Genomic DNA, 19214 nt, shown 5'->3' with positions numbered 1-19214 from the left:
TATTTAACAAATATTGTCCAATCGTGGACCAACTAGGCTCAAAAGATTCATCTCGTGATTTTCAACTAAACTGTGTAATTAGTTATTTTTTTACCTACATTTAATACTCCACGCAAGTGGCTAAAAATTGATGTGATGGAGAGAGAGTGAAAAAACTTGGAATTTTGGTGGCATCTAAACAAGGCCTAGGTTAACTTGTACTGCAGTATTTCTCCTAGGTTAACTTGTGCCATGTGGTTCCGATCCTGGATCGACTAGAATCCGCGTATCTGCACGGAGCATTCCATCGGGCTTTGATCTGGTTTTCAATGTCCAGCTCAAATATCTTACGCCCAAGCGGCCAAGCCTAACATGGGTGATGCTCAGACCTCGTAAACTGAATAGGTTTTGATTTTTATAACTGATTGATGGTAGTACAGAGGCAGCTCCAGCCATGACTTTTAAACTAGCTCTAAACATTTTTCTCATATTTTAATAGAAAAGGAGAAAAATTAGCTCTTATCCAGAGCTAAACTCTTGCACACATTTTAAGATTACGTGAGAGTGTTATGTTATGCTATTCATTTTAAAACCTATATGTTAAAATTAGCTTCGAGCTAGTAAGGCATTTCCCAACGTCAGTAGCCTCAGCAGTGGCTTTAAGGTGCAGCTAGGTTTGGATGCCATGTTGTACAAAAAATAGGTGCTCTACATATGTTATAGTTGTCTGTAGAATCTACATATGCTTAGGAGAGAGAAGGTGGTCCATGCAAGATAATTAGAGGGAGAGAGAGATAAAAGTGACGCATGGTAAAAGAAAAAAGCAAGGTGGAGACCACAGGTAGAAAAGACATGATGGTTTGCATTGCGCAAATAGTGGCATTAGTATCTCATTGTCTACGTAGATCATTTTAATTGTACCGAAACCACGTGCCCTGACTATCTCTAACCATGGTGGGTGGCCTAAGCGGTCAATTGAACGGGAATTCCGTGCCATGCCCATACACGTAGCCAGAGTCCCATGGATGGAGTAAGATAACAGCTATGAGCAGCGCCACGTTATCATCCGTGTAGTAACCGTGTTCGATCCATCGATTAACTAAGCGCGTCAACGTCGCCAAATCTCAGCTCCGAAGTTTACACAATACTATTTCCTCTTGAATCTTGGGGCCTCGGCCCACCTGCGCGTTGAGACTTCGTCGCATCGAAGCCGCTTCTCTCAGAGTGCGACGGGTTGGAATTACTTATGCAAACAAAGATCTCATACGGTCATGGAGCCATCAACAAGTTCATCATCCTCATCCAACGCGTTAATCTCTCATAGTAGACACGTAGTACATCTGTAATCTTGCCACCTGTCTGATGTATAGAATCGGAAAGGAACGATTCGCCTGTTTAGTTCCCTCCCAAAACGTCAAAATTTTCAAGATTCCTCGTCACATCGAATACGAAAACGCATGCATGAAGCATTAAATATAAATAAAAAATAAAACTAATTACACAGTTTAGACGAAATCCACGAGACGAATCTTTTAAGCCTAATTAGACTATGATTGGACACTAATTGTCAAATAACAACGAAAACACTGCCGTGCCGTTTTGCCAAAAAAAAAAAAATTGGCAACCAAACTGGGTCTGAAAGGGACAACTGATGTGATGTGCCTAGCTAGCTGCTCTACTCGTAGGCCGTAGCTCTCTCGTCTTGCAAAAAATGTCAAGTTATTTGTACATATTTTTGTTTGGAATCAGATCCAGGTCGATCACATGGGTGTCTTTGTTAATCCACGTGCGCCTTTTTTTCTCAAAAAAAGAGAGCCTAGTATAGTGATAAAAGTGCCTGTACTTTCTGTTGTTTCGTTAACAATAGCACCGTCGCACCACCGTCCTGAAATGACAACCTCGGCCGATCATGGTTGCATGCATCACTGCATCAGTACCAGTTTGGGCAAACGTTAGATGAGCAGATGAGGTTGTTCAGCTACCTTCGGGATCCGGGGTGGCGAAGAAGGAAACCCTGGTCCAGTGAACTGTCGTTTTGCAAGGACTGCTGGATTATCTCTAGCGATGATTGGTCACCGGAGGAGCTTTATCGCCAAGCGCCCAAGAGTAGCAGTTACATGGTCGGTCAGTAAAACGATGGATCACCACACGCGTGAGGCGAGGCGAGACGATTCTTCTCGTTCACTGGATTGAGCGTAACAGCTTTCCACGCGGTTTGCGTGGCCACACGGGCTCACAAGTCACAAGCAAGAAGCAACCGTGCCGCGTCTCACTGGTTGCCGTCGTTTTCCCGGCTACTCACGCAGGCGACAACAAGAGGCGCGCCTAAAGTTGCAGCTCAACAAACCGAGGCGCGGTCGGGCCCCACCGCCGGCTCACATGGCAGCGCGGACCCCCGATCCAGCCCGGTGCCGTGCCCGTATGATCGGGATCTGAACAAATAAACAGTCGATGCTTCTCTTCTCCTACCTCTACCTCTGTTCGTTCGTCGGTTTCAGCCAATATTTATTAGCTAGCTAATAGTATTTTTCTCTCACAACAAATTAGCATCAGCGGGACTTCTGGACTGACCAGAGATGCTTCGCGCCTCTGAATTCTGCGAACGGGGACTTCAGCAGACAGCAACAAGGGCGACTGGGCGAGGACGAATGTTTGTTTGAACCTTCCGGGCAGACATGTCGTCCGTCTCTGCCTACATGTAGTTATAGGTTTGTCTGTACACGGATGATGTGAATAGTATACGTGTGTTAAGTGGATGTACGTGTGTACGAAGAGATGCTACCTATGTACCCGGCATTAAAAAAACAGTGCCGTGACCCCCGGCCTCGCGGGCACCGCCCCGCGCGATGGTCTGCCGTTTTGTAGCGGCACCGGCGCAACTATTGCAAACACATGAGTAGATCGACCATGCATCCACCACGGTCACTACTGTCTGCAGTTTCTTTTGTCGATCTACTCATGTGCCCTCCCTCCGCCCTTGAACATGAGTAGATCGAAGACAAGCAAACACATGAGAAACTTCAAGAGGATTTTGGTCGAGCATTTGTGGGAATAACATAAAATGGTGCAAATCCATCCATACCTATACAACTTGTGTTGGTTGCATGTATTATGTGCTTTGTTTTCTTCCTAGGACACGGTGGTCATTTTGTATTTAAATTCGCTTTCCTGATTCGAATTAAGGTGTTTAAATTTAACAAATTGATTTTGGTTGAAATCTATGCATTTATAAATACTTATGGTTGGATAGTTGAGAAAATAGGGGGGGGGGGGGGTCTACTTAGGCAAATAGGGCCTTGGTTTATGGCGTATCGCTGGAGATGTTTTCTTTTTGTATCATGGACTGGTGGATAGCAAGTGGTAAGGTCAATCTTGTGAGAAAAGCAGTGGGGATGTATGAATCTGTTGTCATGCTTGTTCACAACATCTATATTGAGGCATCCGACTAGTTACAGAAATAAAGAATAACTAGTCCATTTATGTGCATAGACTAGTTATTATTTATTACTGTAACATTTTTTTTTGGTTCGATGTTCAGTACCAACAAATTCCTATGCTTTTGGTTGAAATGCAAAACTTAAACTCATCATCAATGCAAGGCTTGATTTTAACTAATAGAAAAAAACGATGACTTGAGAAGAACTATGAGATCAGCCCAATTTGCTTTAGGGCGTGACTAATGGTTTCATTCGAAATTAATATATGTCTAAATAGAAATAGAAAAGTTGAAACTACTATCTATCCAACCAAGCATATTGTTGTTATCCTTACAACTATCTCGCTTCCATTTTTCCCTCACAATTTTAGTTGTCCATGTCTTCTCTCTTCGAGGCTATTGTAGCCCCTGTAACTATTATTGTCATCCACAAGAATACTATTTTATTCTCTAAACCTAGTTGGCCTGACGAGGCATACACACAAAAAAGGGATGCATCAAGGGGTGCTCTTAATTGCATCTGCAGACGTGATATCTAATTCCTTACACATGAAGGAGTGGACTAATATGAACTTAAAACGCTACACGGTGACCATGACGCATGGCGAGAGCAGACAACAAAGTCATCAAGTTTGGCATGGAAGTTGGGAAGGCATCGTTGTTCCATCTATAGCACAGGAAGGGGATCTACTCTCCTGAGCCAAAAATTTCCTTCTTGATAAACATGGCAATTCTAAATTATACCATACCATCCTAGGATCAACGATAGTGTAACATGTTAAGTACACGACTTGCGATAGAGCTGTCCTTTCCTACAATGGGAGTCCAGAAACAGGTGCTCTCGTGTCTCATACTAGGCCACGTTTAGTTCGCCGGATTTGGTGCCGCCGAATTCACTGCAGCGCACTATAGCGCACTGTAGCATTTTGTTTGTATTTGATAATAATTATCCAACCATCGACTAATTAGACTCAAAACCTTCGTCTCATAGAGTAGAATCAAACTGTGCAATTAGTTTTTTATTTCGTTTACATTTAGTACTTCATGCATGTACCGTAAGTTTGATGTGACGAAGAATCTTCATTTTGTATAGTGCCAAATTCAGGAGTTTGGAGAGAACTAAACATGGCACTAATCTGACGACGAGAGCTCGAAATTATGAGGGCTTCCGCAACGCAAGGACGTGGCGTACTGCTCCAGATTCTACGTTTGCGCCAAGCATCTACGTCAAATAGACCAGTAGCTCCGTAGCGTGCAGAGTGGCCTGCAAAAAGCAACAGTGGTCTCGTCAATCCAAAAGTTGATGCCACTCTAATAGATGCGTTGGTTGAGAGGTTGCTGCAATGTTTTTGAGAACCATGTAAGATCAGGACTTGCAAAAGGTAAGCATTATCTGACCAAAGAACTTTTCTTGAGCAGCTTGCGTTGTGAATGTATTTACCTCAAATATTCCCCTGTGAACGTGGCATCTTTTTTAGGTGATACTACTACCGAGTATTAGCCTTCAATTGGTCCTGCCCTGAACAAACTTATTTGATGACGGGAGCAAGACTTCTCCTTAATATACCGATTTTTACACGTCAAAGGTCAATATACAGCTATATAGAGTAGTGATAAAGAAGGTTATTCATGCCTTTTTTTTCCTTTTTGGCAGAAACAATCTCATCATTCATTCATTCAACATTTCTACTTGCATGAAACTAGTTCGCAAAAAAGGTAAAACGAACAAACTTGAGTATGGAAATGGCAATATCCTTCGTCATTAATTTTATTACCAAAAATAAACGCTCAAACCATTCCAAAACCGAGACACGAAACAAGAGGTAGACCATCCGCCGTTTCATTTCACCGTTAGCTTCATAGATTCCGGCTAATCACGCGAGCTCGCCCTGGTTCGCGTCGCCCTCGCGTAGGGAGTCAACCCCACGCCGCCCACCCCTAGGCTAGGCGGCCAGCCCGCCTGCCCTTCTCAATTCCTCCGCCGCTTCGCCCACTGTCCCGCCCGGGCCCGGCACTGGGCACTCCATCGTCCATCCCCTTCCCCACGCCGGTCGCCACGCGTTTCAATTTTCAAACCCCCACCCCGACCCGTCCGGCCGTCTCCCTTCCTTCCAGAATCCATCCAGCTCCACGCCTCCACCCCTTCCACTTCTCTAGCCGCCCGCTCCCCAGATCTAGCCCAGCCCTAACACCCCACCCAATGCCAGCATGACCACGCCGCGCGGCACCCAGCGGCGCGCGGCCGCCCCGCCGGCGGCCGCGGGCGGTGAGCCCTACAACATCCTGCCCATCCACGACCTCCTCGCCGAGCACCCGTCGCTGCGGTTCCCCGAGGTGCGGGCGGCCGCGGCGGCGCTCCGGACGGTGGGCGGCCTCCGCCCGCCGCCCTTCTCGCAGTGGCGCGCCGACCAGGACCTCATGGACTGGCTCGGCGCCTTCTTCGGCTTCCAGCGCGACAACGTCAGGAACCAGCGGGAGCACCTCGTGCTCCTTCTCGCCAACGCGCAGATGCGCCTCTCCTCCGCCGACTTCTCCGACACGCTCGAGCCCCGCATCGCGCGCCAAATCCGGAAGAAGCTGCTCCGCAACTACACCTCCTGGTGCGGCTTCCTCGGCCGCCGCCCCTCCGTCTACATCCCCGACGGCGACCCGCGCGCCGATCTGCTCTACACGGGCCTGCACCTGCTCGTCTGGGGCGAGGCCGCCAACCTCCGCTTCATGCCCGAGTGCCTCTGCTACATCTACCACCACATGGCCGGCGAGCTGCACCGCATCCTCGAGGGCTTCATCGACACCGCCACGGGCCGCCCCGTCAACCCCGCCGTGCACGGCGAGAACGCCTTCCTCACGCGCGTCGTCACGCCCATCTACGACGTCATCCGCGCCGAGGCCGAGTCCAGCCGCGACGGCAAGGTGCCGCACGCCGCCTGGAGGAACTACGATGACATGAACGAGTACTTCTGGCGCCATGACGTGTTCGACCGCCTCGGCTGGCCCATGGAGCAGTCGCGCCAGTTCTTCCGCACACCGCCGGACCGCAGCCGCGTACGCAAGACGGGCTTCGTCGAGGTCCGCTCGTTCTGGAACATTTACCGGAGCTTCGACAGGCTGTGGGTGATGCTGATTCTCTACCTGCAAGCTGCCGCGATCGTGGCGTGGGAGGGCGCGAAGTGGCCGTGGGATGATCTGCGCTCATCCCGGGGCTCAAAGTCCAAGGACACACAGGCGCGCGTGCTCTCCATTTTCATCACCTGGGCTGCGCTCCGGTTCCTCCAGTCCCTTCTGGACATCGGCACGCAGTTCCCCCGCGCATTCAGGGATGGTCGCACGCTTGCTGTGCGCATGGTGCTCAAGGCCATTGTTGCAGCCGCATGGGTCCTTGCGTTTGCTGTCCTATACAAGAGGATCTGGAACCAGAGGTCAAGCAATGGGCAGTGGTCGTCAGCAGCTGATTCACGGATCATGAGCTTCCTCTATGCAGCTGCAGCGTTTGTTATCCCTGAGGTCCTTGCTATCGTGCTCTTCATTGTGCCCTGGGTGCGAAACGCTTTGGAGAAGACAAATTGGAAGATCTGTTATGCCCTCACCTGGTGGTTCCAGAGCCGCAGCTTTGTTGGCCGAGGACTACGTGAGGGCACCTTTGACAATGTCAAGTACTCCATCTTCTGGGTGCTTTTGCTTGCCGTGAAGTTTGCCTTCAGCTATTTTCTCCAAGTCAGGCCACTTGTAAAACCCACAAAAGAGATATACAAGCTGAGTGGAATCCAGTATACTTGGCATGAGTTCTTTGGCCAAAGCAATCGTTTTGCGGTGTTTGTGCTCTGGTTACCAGTGGTGTTGATCTACCTCATGGATATCCAGATTTGGTATGCTATCTTTTCTTCTCTGACGGGTGCATTTGTGGGGCTTTTTGCACATTTGGGGGAGATCAGGGACATGAAACAGCTGCGACTTCGGTTCCAGTTCTTTGCAAGTGCCATGTCATTCAACATCATGCCAGAGGAGCAGCAGGTGGATGAGAGCTTCTTGCCCAGCCGTCTTCGCAATTTCTGGCAGCGATTGCAGCTAAGGTACGGTTTCAGCCGATCCTTTCGGAAGATCGAGTCAAATCAGGTGGAGGCACGGCGGTTTGCACTCGTTTGGAATGAGATATTAAGCAAGTTCCGGGAGGAAGACATTGTTAGTGATCGTGAGGTTGAGCTTCTTGAGCTGCCGCCTGAGCTGTGGAATGTGCGTGTAATCCGTTGGCCTTGTTTCTTGCTCTGTAATGAGCTGTCCCTTGCACTCGGTCAGGCAAAAGAGGTTAGAGGACCTGATCGCAGGCTATGGAGGAAGATATGCAAGAACGATTATCGTCGTTGTGCTGTGATTGAGGTCTATGATAGTGCAAAGCACTTGCTTCTTGAGATCATCAAGGAGGGGACTGAGGAGCATGACATTGTTACACAATTGTTCAGTGATTTTGATGGATCCATGAAGATGGAGAAGTTCACTGTGGGCTATAAGATGACTGAGCTGCATAATATCCATACAAGGCTTGTTGCTCTATTGGGCCTCCTCAAGCCCACCAAAGATGTTACCAAGATAGTTAATGCCTTGCAGACTCTCTATGATGTTGTCGTTCGTGATTTCCAGGCTGAGAAGAGGAGCATGGAACAATTGAGAAATGAAGGTCTTGCACAATCAAGGCCCACCAGGCTTCTCTTTGTGGATGCAGTTGTGCTTCCTGAAGAGGAGAATGCTACCTTCTATAAGCAAGTGAGGCGCATGCACACCATCCTGACCTCCAGGGACTCTATGATCAATGTCCCACAGAACCTTGAAGCTCGTCGGAGGATTGCCTTTTTCAGCAATTCATTGTTTATGAACATACCAAGGGCAACCCAGGTTGAGAAGATGATGGCTTTCAGTGTCTTGACGCCTTATTATAAGGAGGATGTGTTGTACAGCAAGGACCAACTCTATAAAGAGAATGAAGATGGCATCTCAATATTATACTATCTAAAACAGATTTACCCAGATGAGTGGGAGTACTTTGTAGAGCGAATGAAACGTGAGGGGATGTCTGATATTAACGAGCTGTACAGTGAGAAGGAAAGGCTAAGGGATCTTCGGCACTGGGTCTCATACAGGGGACAGACGTTATCACGTACGGTGAGGGGAATGATGTACAATTATGAAGCTCTCAAAATGCTGACTTTTCTGGATTCTGCCTCTGAACATGACTTAAAGACTGGGACAAGGGAGTTAGCTACTATGGGTTCCTCAAGAATTGGATCCTCAAGGCATGATGGGGTTGCTGGTGGGTCAGGGTATTACAGCAGGGCATCTTCCTCTCGTGCATTGAGCAGAGCAAGCAGTAGTGTGAGCTCCTTGTTTAAAGGAAGCGAGTATGGGACTGTCCTCATGAAATACACATATGTAGTTGCATGCCAGCTATATGGAGAGCAGAAAGCTAAGAATGACCCCAATGCTTTTGAAATACTGGAGCTAATGAAAAATTATGAAGCATTACGTGTTGCCTATGTTGATGAAAGGCAGGTCAATGGCAACGAAAAAGAGTTCTTCTCTGTTCTCGTGAAGTATGATCAGCAACTGCAGAGGGAGGTTGAAATCTATCGGGTTAAGTTGCCTGGAGAGTTCAAGAAGATTGGCGAAGGAAAGCCAGAAAATCAGAATCATGCACTCATCTTCACAAGGGGCGATGCACTTCAAACGATTGATATGAACCAAGACAACTACTTTGAAGAAGCTCTAAAGATGAGAAACCTGCTAGAAGAGTTCAATAGTTATTATGGAATTCGCAAGCCTAAAATTCTTGGGGTTCGGGAACATGTCTTCACGGGCTCAGTTTCTTCTCTTGCTTGGTTCATGTCTGCCCAGGAGACAAGTTTTGTCACTCTGGGGCAGCGTGTTCTGGCTGATCCACTTAAAGTCAGAATGCATTATGGCCACCCAGATGTTTTTGATCGTCTTTGGTTTTTGGGCCGAGGTGGTATCAGTAAAGCATCAAAGACAATCAACATTAGTGAGGATATATTTGCTGGTTTCAACTGTACCCTCCGTGGCGGTAATGTTACACACCATGAATATATCCAGGTTGGTAAAGGTAGAGATGTGGGGCTCAACCAGGTCTCTATGTTTGAAGCCAAGGTTGCTAGTGGCAATGGTGAACAAACTTTGAGCCGAGATGTTTACAGGTTGGGCCACCGATTGGATTTCTTCCGGATGCTCTCTTTCTTCTATACAACTGTTGGATTCTATTTCAATACAATGATGGTTGTGCTAACTGTCTATGCATTTGTATGGGGGCGCTTTTACCTTGCACTCAGTGGGCTTGAGGACTATATCAGCAAGAACACTTCCTCTTCTAATAATGCAGCCCTGGGAGCTGTCCTCAATCAGCAGTTTGTCATACAGCTAGGCCTGTTCACAGCTTTGCCCATGATTATTGAAAACTCACTTGAGCACGGGTTCCTCACTGCTGTGTGGGATTTCATGAAAATGCAGCTACAGTTTGCATCTGTTTTCTACACATTCTCCATGGGAACAAAGACACACTATTATGGGAGGACGATCCTTCACGGAGGAGCGAAGTATCGGGCCACTGGCAGAGGCTTTGTTGTAGAGCATAAGAAGTTTGCTGAAAACTATAGGCTCTATGCTCACAGCCATTTCATCAAAGCTATAGAACTTGGTGTGATATTAACTCTTTATGCATCTTATGGCAGTGCATCTGGGAATACACTGGTGTATATTCTGCTGACACTTTCAAGTTGGTTTCTTGTGTCGTCATGGATTCTTGCTCCCTTCATTTTTAATCCCTCTGGTTTTGACTGGCTGAAGAATTTTAATGACTTTGAGGACTTTCTAAACTGGATCTGGTTCCAGGGTGGGATCTCAGTTCAGTCAGATCAAAGCTGGGAGACGTGGTGGGAGGATGAAACTGATCATCTCCGGACGACGGGTCTATGGGGCTGCATCTTGGAAATCTTATTAGACCTTCGATTTTTCTTCTTTCAGTATGCAATTGTTTATCGGCTTCACATTGCTGGTCAGAGTAGAAGCATCCTTGTCTACCTTCTTTCATGGGCATGCATCCTCCTAGCTTTTGTGGCTCTTGTGACAGTGGCTTACTTTCGAGACAGATATTCGGCAAAGAAGCACATACGGTATCGTCTTGTCCAGGCAATCATTGTTGGGGGCACAGTGGCAGCTATTGTTGTGCTGTTAGAATTCACAAAGTTTCAGTTTGTTGATACTTTTACTAGTCTTTTGGCTTTTCTGCCAACTGGCTGGGGAATCGTATCTATTGCTCTGGTATTCAAGCCATATCTGAGGAGATCTGAGATGGTCTGGAAAACTGTGGTTACTGTGGCACGTTTGTATGACATATTGTTTGGAGTAATTGTTATGGCACCTGTGGCTGTATTATCATGGTTGCCTGGGCTTCAAGAAATGCAAACAAGGATCCTGTTCAATGAAGCTTTCAGCAGGGGACTTCACATTTCCCAAATCATTACTGGCAAAAAGGCACATGCGTTTTGAGGTATGTTATGGATGCATTAAACTTATATTTTCTCTTTGGTATTGACAACAGTGTCTATAAACAATGCATTTAGGAGCACTAGGTATGACTCTGCATATTTGTTGGGGCTGATTTATATGACTGGAAACCAACATTTCTAGAAAAAGATTAGTCTCCACTTTTATTGAAATCAAAGACTGAGAATCCTATTCTTCTATGATTGTTTCAAACCCTGTTCCCATGTATTGGCTATGGCAATCTCAGTACTTCTGTATTTGCTGATTATCATTTTTAATGAAAGAACTGTGAGGGAGATCTCCACAGCAAAGTCATTACTTACAAAAACAAAGGAGGCACAAAAAGTACACTGTACAAAGCCTGTTATCATCTTTTAGTGGATTGAAATGTTCTCACCTGGTTTCTGATGAAATCCTCTAGCCTCTGATTAGATTTGTGTTTGTTTGATATTTCAGTAACAATTTGGGACCACTTTGTATCTGATTGAGAATATGCATTGTTTTCCTTATTTATTCCATCGTTCAACCTTGTTTCTCTGGAATGCTAGCTTTTGCATTAAATCTTATGCTTTTGAAGATTCTGCAAATTTCTTTGGAGGCTAGAATGCAGTCATGGTGTGGAAACTTTTGATTTGTTATAATATAAGATGCCGCTTTTCCTCCGCTTATAGTCCTTGAGAATCACTGATGTCTGTCTCAGTTTTGTAGAGTTATGTTTGCATGTGCTACTGTTTGTATGTCATGTTGAAAATAGGATGATCTTGCACACTGAACTGCAGATTAAGAGAGTTTGCACTTGCTTTATGTTCTTGCAGCTAAATACACATTCCAACTGACCGATTCTCAAAGTGAGCTGCTTCGTTATTCCGGAGGACTTGGTTGTCTCCGTGGCTTAAGGTACGTTCACTGTGTGTTGTCAATTAAATTCATGTAGTGTTCAAATGGATAGCTAACATCAAGGTTGCTCTGCAGGTTTATACAAGCTTTATGGCGTAGAGTAGATGGACGCTAGCTCTTCCCTGTACAGGCAATCTATTTATCACCGATTCTTCTTAACTTGATGTACACTCGAATTTTCATGGTAGAGATGATAGTCAGTCTAATGAGATGATGATTCGGTTCCGTATTCATTACTCCAGATTTTTGGTAGCCTTTAGATTTCTAGTTAAGGCTGTACAAAACTTCATCATGAGTGCTATTTATGCCGTGGTTTCTTCCCTGCTCTTTTGCCGTGAAAGGAATGCTATTTCTGCTTACCTGCACATGTCTCAGCGTTGTGGGGAGGACTAATTCTGTACACCTAAGCTACTGCCGGAAATGTTATCTTGCCTGATCCATATGTGAGCGCTGCTGGCCTGAATCTAACCTGTCTTGTGCATGTTACGCACGAGATTGACATGATGTGCCTCGTCTTCGTCTTCGTCTCCTGCTTTTATACAAAGGAAAATGTCGTTGGCCGTATCAGACTTGTTTTAGGGTCACAAATAGACATGGAAAGGTACCGAGTCGATGAGGCCGTGTTTGATTTATGGATGGACACCGTAGTTTTTCAGGGTTACTGGAAAAATTAGGGTTCGATTCGCATTTCCAAATTTGACGTCTGAATTTTGTTGAGAAAGCTAGTATCTGAAATTTTGTGTTTGGGTTCGGGCATTCTTTTACTACCTGACTTTAGTAAAACTGCAAAAAATTCAGATGAGATAGAACTATAACTTGAAGTTTAAGCAATAAAAAAAAGCTTTTAGTGGTATTTTAGAACAAAATACATGAACAATTATATCATGGATCAATAGGTCCCAATTACATGATAATTGACAATCTCGAATATTTCATGTAATTGGGCATTTCAGGGTTGGGTTCAGGTAATTTTGATTTGGATTTCGGATACTGGGTTTTGTGTCCACCCTCAATATGCATCAGCCGGAACAGTGTTTCGACTTATTTTTTCAGCGAAACCAACGAGGCCATAGGCCAAAGATATTTCGGTTATCAAAACCGTAGTTTTCTTCTGCCCGTATACATCAGTTAGTCCCACCCTTTCACCTGAGAGCGTCCTTGTACCAAATACAATTAAATCAAAATAAGGTTACGACACACCTACTCTAGTCCCATAAAGAATATCATTCTTACTTCTCGGGAAGTCGAATATTTTAAAATCTGACCAAAATATTAGTATTTATGATATATAATTAATATAATTAGATGAAAATCGTTCAATATGTTTTTCATGATAAATTTATTTAGAGGTATAAATGTTTATAAACAAACTTGAGAAAATTTAATCAGCATAAATTCTATAGCGACCTTTTTTAGGGCACTGAGGGAAAGGCGTTGCGATCACCAGTCGCGACTTCACTGATTGACGCTGGAAACAGTTCACCTTCACGGCTTCACCCGGACGAGCGTGGTTCTGCCTTCCCCGAAAGCTGCATTTTCAAGTCTTTGTTCTACACGTCTACTTCTATGCTGCCTTCTTGATCTCCGGTCAATGCTCGCCGACCGGGTCAGTCCACGTGAACTTCCGCAGCAGCTTGTCGTCCACACAAACCCCGGTCCAACCGCATCTTTCGTGTCTCCATTCATTATGCACAGCATAGCTGAGAATACCGAAGTGGTCTACAACAAGAAGGATTTGCACTTTGGCAACTGCTCTCGAACAAGTGCCTTTCTTGCATTGTGTAAGTAGATGTTACAGCTATTATGTATGTCAGTACAAACACAATGTACCAGTGAGCTACAGATAAAAATTGTTGGCGGTGGCTGATAAATTGATAAAAACAAAGGTACAACAACAGCTAGCTCAAATTAAGCTGTTCATGATAGAATCAACCGCGCACTTCGCTGAAACAAAGATGAACGCGGCTAAGTTTCCTGAGGCCAATTTCCCTGCCATCAGAGTTAGATGCACCAAACCGGGTGGAGCACTATCTGACTATGTGGACCAGGCAGGAGTAAGTGCCGATCTAGCAAGTGCAAGAACCTAGGTCTGTTTGAGCAATCAATCTCCGAATAGTGTAGACAGCACTAGGCCTTGCACAAAGGTTGCTCTGTCGGTCGCTTGTTTCCGCTTTTGCTCCCTTTCCTCACTTGTGAGAGATGAATCGATACTGCCATCGAAAAGGAAACAGAAGTTGAAGTTCCTGTATCTCATACATAAGGAAGTGTGCCCTTGAAACTTGTAAGCACTAGAGCACATTGTTTGACAGCATACATAAATGAGAAGTAAAAAAAAAAAACATAAACATCTACGAAGTGAAATCCTTTGTCTCAAATGCCTTGAATGTCCAGTGGCATGATTATCGGGTCATGTCTATAAATAGGTGGGGTCATATTACTCATTAGGAACTTTTAGTACTATATGCACTAATTTTTCATTGAAATTGTCAAATCCGTCGGGGTCGATGGACCCCGATGACAAGCTGTAGCTTTGCCCCTGTGAATGTGAATCCTTTAACAGTAAAGCGAATTATCTGTCAGTGTACCCTTCTTGTAACTTAGTTTTAATGCAGAGGTGCTGGAAATATCAAGAACCGCCTGCTCAATTAATTCAATTTAAGGCTAAAGATTATTTCCATTGAAAGATAAGAGTTTGTTGGTTGTGGAAGTGTGAACTATCATAGTGCAATTCCAAACCTCAGGTAACAGCATATATCAAGAAACCAATGTAATTGGATAGTAGAAAGGAGAACAGAAGATGCAATAGGTCCATAATGAGATTGTTTTCAGCAGACATGCAAGCAATTAATAAAATAGCTTCAAATTTATGGAAAACAATTGTAAAAATAGTCCATAAAGAATCTAGCAAACTTATATCAGGAGTAATATATACCTTGATTCCCAAGGCTGAACTGGTGTCTCCTTACGTATTGAGGCACCATCTGGAATAGAAGATGCTGATTTTGATGGTTCTGGTGCATCTGATGTTGGGAAGTTCAGGCCAAACGATGAAAGAAGAGGATCACTGGAAATGTTTGTGGTCACTGCGTTATTTGATCTGTGGCCATGAACACCCCCAAGAAGAGCCTGTAAATGAGTACCACGTAGATCTCGGCTCAATAAAGAAATCGCATCTCTCTCAGGAATAATAAATCTGCGAGACCTGTGACCATTCTGTAAGTAGAAAATAAAAATAGGGTGTCAGAAGCCTTCCAAATTTTATTTAGAATGTTATTGCAGAGAGAGGTAGGAAGGTAGAGAGGTGAACCTTGAACAAATAACCATGTTGCATGGTGATATGGTTAAGCATATCTCTTGTAATCCTTTGGGAGCAAATGGGGCAGGGCTGAAATGAGAGGAAAAAATGAAAATGAGAACGTAGCAGTCTAACAGTATAGCATAAACAAAAGCAGTATGAGATGCTCATTTTGAATGAATTGTCATAGAGGTGATCTGATAAAGAAGGGCTATTCTGGACCACCTAGGATGACTTAAACTAAGGTGGCACTATCCTTGCTACAAGAAGGTGACTTTTTTAAGATTATTACATAACAAGCAAAATGTATTAATTGAATCCATTATCCCAACTATCGCCTCTCAAACTAATGGAATCGGGTCACACATTTAAACATAGAAACTTCTCCCATAAGTTTTCTAGCATCTCTTGACACCTTTTTATCTACCGTCAAATAATGCAAATCATCCAAAACTTTCCCAAGCACTCATGTAACAACAAAGTTTGAAGGTAAATACGCCAACAACACAAATCAAAGAGACTCAGGAGAGAATCGTTTGCTCCAGATGACAAAGTCATCACACACTGATTATATAAGGGTGAGGGACACTTGTCACAAAAAAAAAATTTGCGCCATTTTGCGCATTCCAAAGGAGCCAGAGGATGGTGACGAGGACAGCCTGCCACAGCCACAGGTCTTGGCTGAGCTGAGAGGAATTGTGTTGTCATTAAACCAATAGTCTGAAGCGCACGAATAAGGCTGTGTTTAGTTCGCGAAATGAAAATTTTTGGATGTCACATCGGATGTTTCGGGGATGTCGGAAGGGGTTTTCGGATACTAATAAAAAAAACTAATTACATAGCTCGCCTGGAAACTGCGAGACGAATTTATTAAGCCTAATTAATCCATCATTAGCGCATGTTAGTTACTGTAGCACTTGTGGCTAATCATGGACTAATTAGTCTTAAAACATTCATCTCGCGATTTCCAACCAAACTGTGCAACTAGTTTTTTTTCGTCTATATTTAATACTCCATGCATGTGCCGCAAGATTCGATGTGATAGTTTGGGGTGAAAATTTTTGGGAACTAAACCAGGCCTAAACTTAAACTCGGACTAAGCTACATTCTTTCCTCTCAAGCCCTACTTGAACATCCTATTTGTCACTAAGCCACAATTTCCAGTCCAAAGTGCTCTTCTTTGCATGAAGCTACGAAGCCATAAGCTTCAGTTCAGTTATTGACTGAACCTTGGCTCTCCTAAAATTGCATCTGCCAACGAGACAGCACACTGGATAGTCAAAATCCTCTGACAAGGTTACTATACCACAAAAAAAAAAACGAGAGCTCATGAGCTGATTCATCAGGTCAACGCCTCAAGCAGTAAGCTACAACGTTTCCTCCTGCTCCAACCGGAGGAAGAAGCAAGAGCATCACGTCTCAGGCTCACAATCCACTATCTATAGTAAGAGTCCTGCAGGAAGAAGCGAGCTAACGACTAACTCACCGCGGCGTGGGGCTCGTAGGGGTGGTCCTCCTCGAGGTGGACGCAGAGGGACGCGACGTCATGGTCCTCGTAGCAGTAGGGGCAGGCGACCTCCGTCCACGTCGCGTCGCCGAGCTCCAGCGCCATCTCCATTTCCATCTCCATGTCGCCGTCGTCCTCCATCTCCATCTCCACCTCCTCAGTTCCCATCCCGGGCACATCTGCAACCAACCCACCAACAAGAACCCGCAAATCAGTACCAGGATGGATCGCCTCGCGTGACGTTACCAAGTGAAGGGAGAAGCAGGAAAAGGCGGGATATATCCTCACCGTCGACGTGGCCGAGCTGCGCCGCGTAGTAGCGCTTGGCGGCGGCCAGGCGCGAGATCCAGTGCTCCGAGTCCATGTCTCGATTTGGTTCCTCCCTACCCTCGCTCGGGCTCCTTCACGTGTCAGGTACCTTTTCACAGGCTGCCGCCTCCCCGTCCCCTCTTCTTGAGCTGTCCAAGCTCGTTGCCTCGTTCTCCCCTTCCTGCTCGCCTCCGACAGCAGCAGCAGCAGCGGCACCAACAACCGGAGACGATTTTGACCCGGGCGTGTCCCGACTCAAGACTTCCTCCTCCCGGGAAAGAAAAAATTTTCCTCGCGTAGTTCGCCGGCCTCCTGCCTTTGTTGTTTCTTTGGCTCTCGATACGGGGAGGATTTTGCTAGGACGGAGAAAGAGGAGACGGCGACGAAGCTTCTTATCGGGAGGAGAGAGAGAGAGAGAGGCAGAGGGGGAGGAAGCGGGTGAGAAATGGGGGCGCCGTGTGTGCCGTGTTCCTTTTCGACGTACTGGTCGACGTCCGACTCAGCGCGTGCCCGTGGCACCAACGACAACGACCTCCCACTCTCCGCCGGTCGCTAGTTGCTACCCACTTGCCGCTGGAGAGCATATGACGGGTGGGGCGCACGGGGTGACCTGGCCCCGCGTGGCGGCGGACGCGGCAGCCGAGCCGAAGCTGGACGCGGGGGCGGGCGTGTTTGGATGATAGGGGCCGGCGGCCCGGCGCCGTGCGCCCGTGGGCCGTTGTTTTTTTGGCAGGGATAAGAAAGAACCGCGGCGGCGTCCGCTGGAAACCGCGTGGGGGGCGAATAGCCGGATAGGAGGGTCTGCGACGCGGGAGCGGGTGCGTGTGTGCGTGCGGATTGGGGTTGGGATGTCGATGGCCCCATCGCTTATTTCTTGCAGAGATTTTTCGTCTCGATGTATATGTGTTCGTTCTATGCCCAGTTCGTTTCGCTGAAAAAAAAATTGAAATACTGTTCCAGCTAATTTATTGTCGAAGAAAAAAAATGTTTTAGTTGAAAAAATAAGCTAAAAAGTACGGATTATAAGAGAAGCGAACATGACCTATATATATACATGTTATGACTTGTTTGGATGCGCATGTATTCATCTCAATCCATATATGTTGAATTAGATTGAGTGAAATTGAACTAAGTTTTATTCCATTCCACATCAACACATGTGAATTGAAGTGAATACACATGCATCCAAACAAGACCTTAGAGTGAATCAGGATGAAACTTAATTTAATTTTTAACTCAATCCACTCCAACACGTATAAATTAAGATGGATACGAGCGTATCCAAGCTCTCAGGAGAATTTAGGAAGTGTTTAGCATGGTTCCACCTCCGCAGGCTCCTCTACCAAAGTCAGAGCTGGAGGATAGAGCTACAAATCGTGGCTCAGTGTACGCAAAATAGGGTTTCGACTTCTTCAAATGTGTAGAGGCGCTTCTCCTCGCGTGATTGTTTAGTGCGTCTCCTCCAACGGTGCCGGAGCTGTCGACGAAGTTGAAGCCAGAGAGACACCGAACAAACCCTTAAATAGAAAAAAAAACACCTCGACGGGCTCGGGGGACAGAGATGATTCTTTCTTCCATGTCCTAGATCTCGATGCATGCATCCCCCACTAGTTTTTCGTAAACACACCTATATATCACTAGGAATTCATGATTTAATTATTGTGCGGTGTATATTGCTCATAGACTATGTGTACATTGCAATTCACCGGTTATACACTTACGCTAAAAAAATATCATTTTACTTTTGTGTTACATTTGAATTGCAACTTCCTAGATGTATCCATGGGGACGGAAATTCCCGTGAGTATTATTCCCCGTGCGCGAACAAGAACTTTTCATCCCTACGGGGACTGGGATGAAGAGCCATTCCCCAACGGAGAATTCCTTGTTGCCATTTGTAGTGTGAAGAGTTTGGTAGTTAGAATGCTACGTTAGCTGGCCCCTCGCCGTCAAGAGGTGGATTTTGAGAGGATAATAATATCTTTTAATGTTGTTATTTGTTAGAGTAATAGTTCAGTTCGAATAATGGCTAAATAGCGGTGATAGATTATGGACACTAGAAAAAAGAAGGAAAAAACAACATCCAAGCTAAGTTCAGGTCTCACGATTTAAAGTTTATCCATGCTCTCAGGGTCGGATCTAGAATTGGGCCAAGGGGGAAGGGGGAGGTCTAAAATAACAGAAGAGGGCTTCTAGTTGAGCTTCGTGTTGGGCCGCTGCGCTGCTGGGCTCCTTGTATTTGCAGC

The 19214-nt window shown here is 45.6% G+C and overlaps 2 protein-coding genes and 1 non-coding gene across 3 annotated transcripts; 2 read left to right on the top strand and 1 right to left on the bottom strand.

The window, feature by feature from the left end:
• The first annotated feature begins 5018 nt into the window (after positions 1–5018).
• On the top strand, positions 5019–12177 carry LOC136456355 (callose synthase 12-like). The gene is made up of 3 exons (XM_066456190.1): positions 5019–10964; positions 11776–11857; positions 11933–12177. The coding sequence occupies exon 1, from the start codon at positions 5624–5626 to the stop codon at positions 10961–10963; it is 5340 nt and encodes a 1779-aa protein (XP_066312287.1). The 5' UTR covers positions 5019–5623; the 3' UTR covers position 10964; positions 11776–11857; positions 11933–12177.
• On the top strand, positions 8568–8647 carry LOC136462080 (small nucleolar RNA J33). Its single transcript, XR_010760601.1, has one exon. It is a non-coding gene; the product is annotated as a small nucleolar RNA J33 (small nucleolar RNA).
• A 1414-nt stretch (positions 12178–13591) lies between the features above and the next one.
• Positions 13592–17408, bottom strand: LOC136456356 (protein DEHYDRATION-INDUCED 19 homolog 3-like). Its single transcript, XM_066456191.1, has 5 exons — positions 16948–17408; positions 16639–16838; positions 15165–15242; positions 14790–15070; positions 13592–14067 (listed from the first exon to the last, which is right to left on the bottom strand). Exons 1-5 carry the CDS (start codon positions 17021–17023, stop codon positions 13959–13961), a joined length of 744 nt encoding a protein of 247 aa, XP_066312288.1. The 5' UTR covers positions 17024–17408; the 3' UTR covers positions 13592–13958.
• Positions 17409–19214: the final 1806 nt, after the last annotated feature.

The sequence above is a fragment of the Miscanthus floridulus genome, chromosome 6 (genome assembly GCF_019320115.1).
Source record: "Miscanthus floridulus cultivar M001 chromosome 6, ASM1932011v1, whole genome shotgun sequence".
Lineage (NCBI taxonomy): Eukaryota > Viridiplantae > Streptophyta > Magnoliopsida > Poales > Poaceae > Miscanthus > Miscanthus floridulus.
The sequence above is the reverse complement of the archived record's forward strand: the minus strand, read 5'-3'. Positions and strand labels throughout refer to the sequence as shown.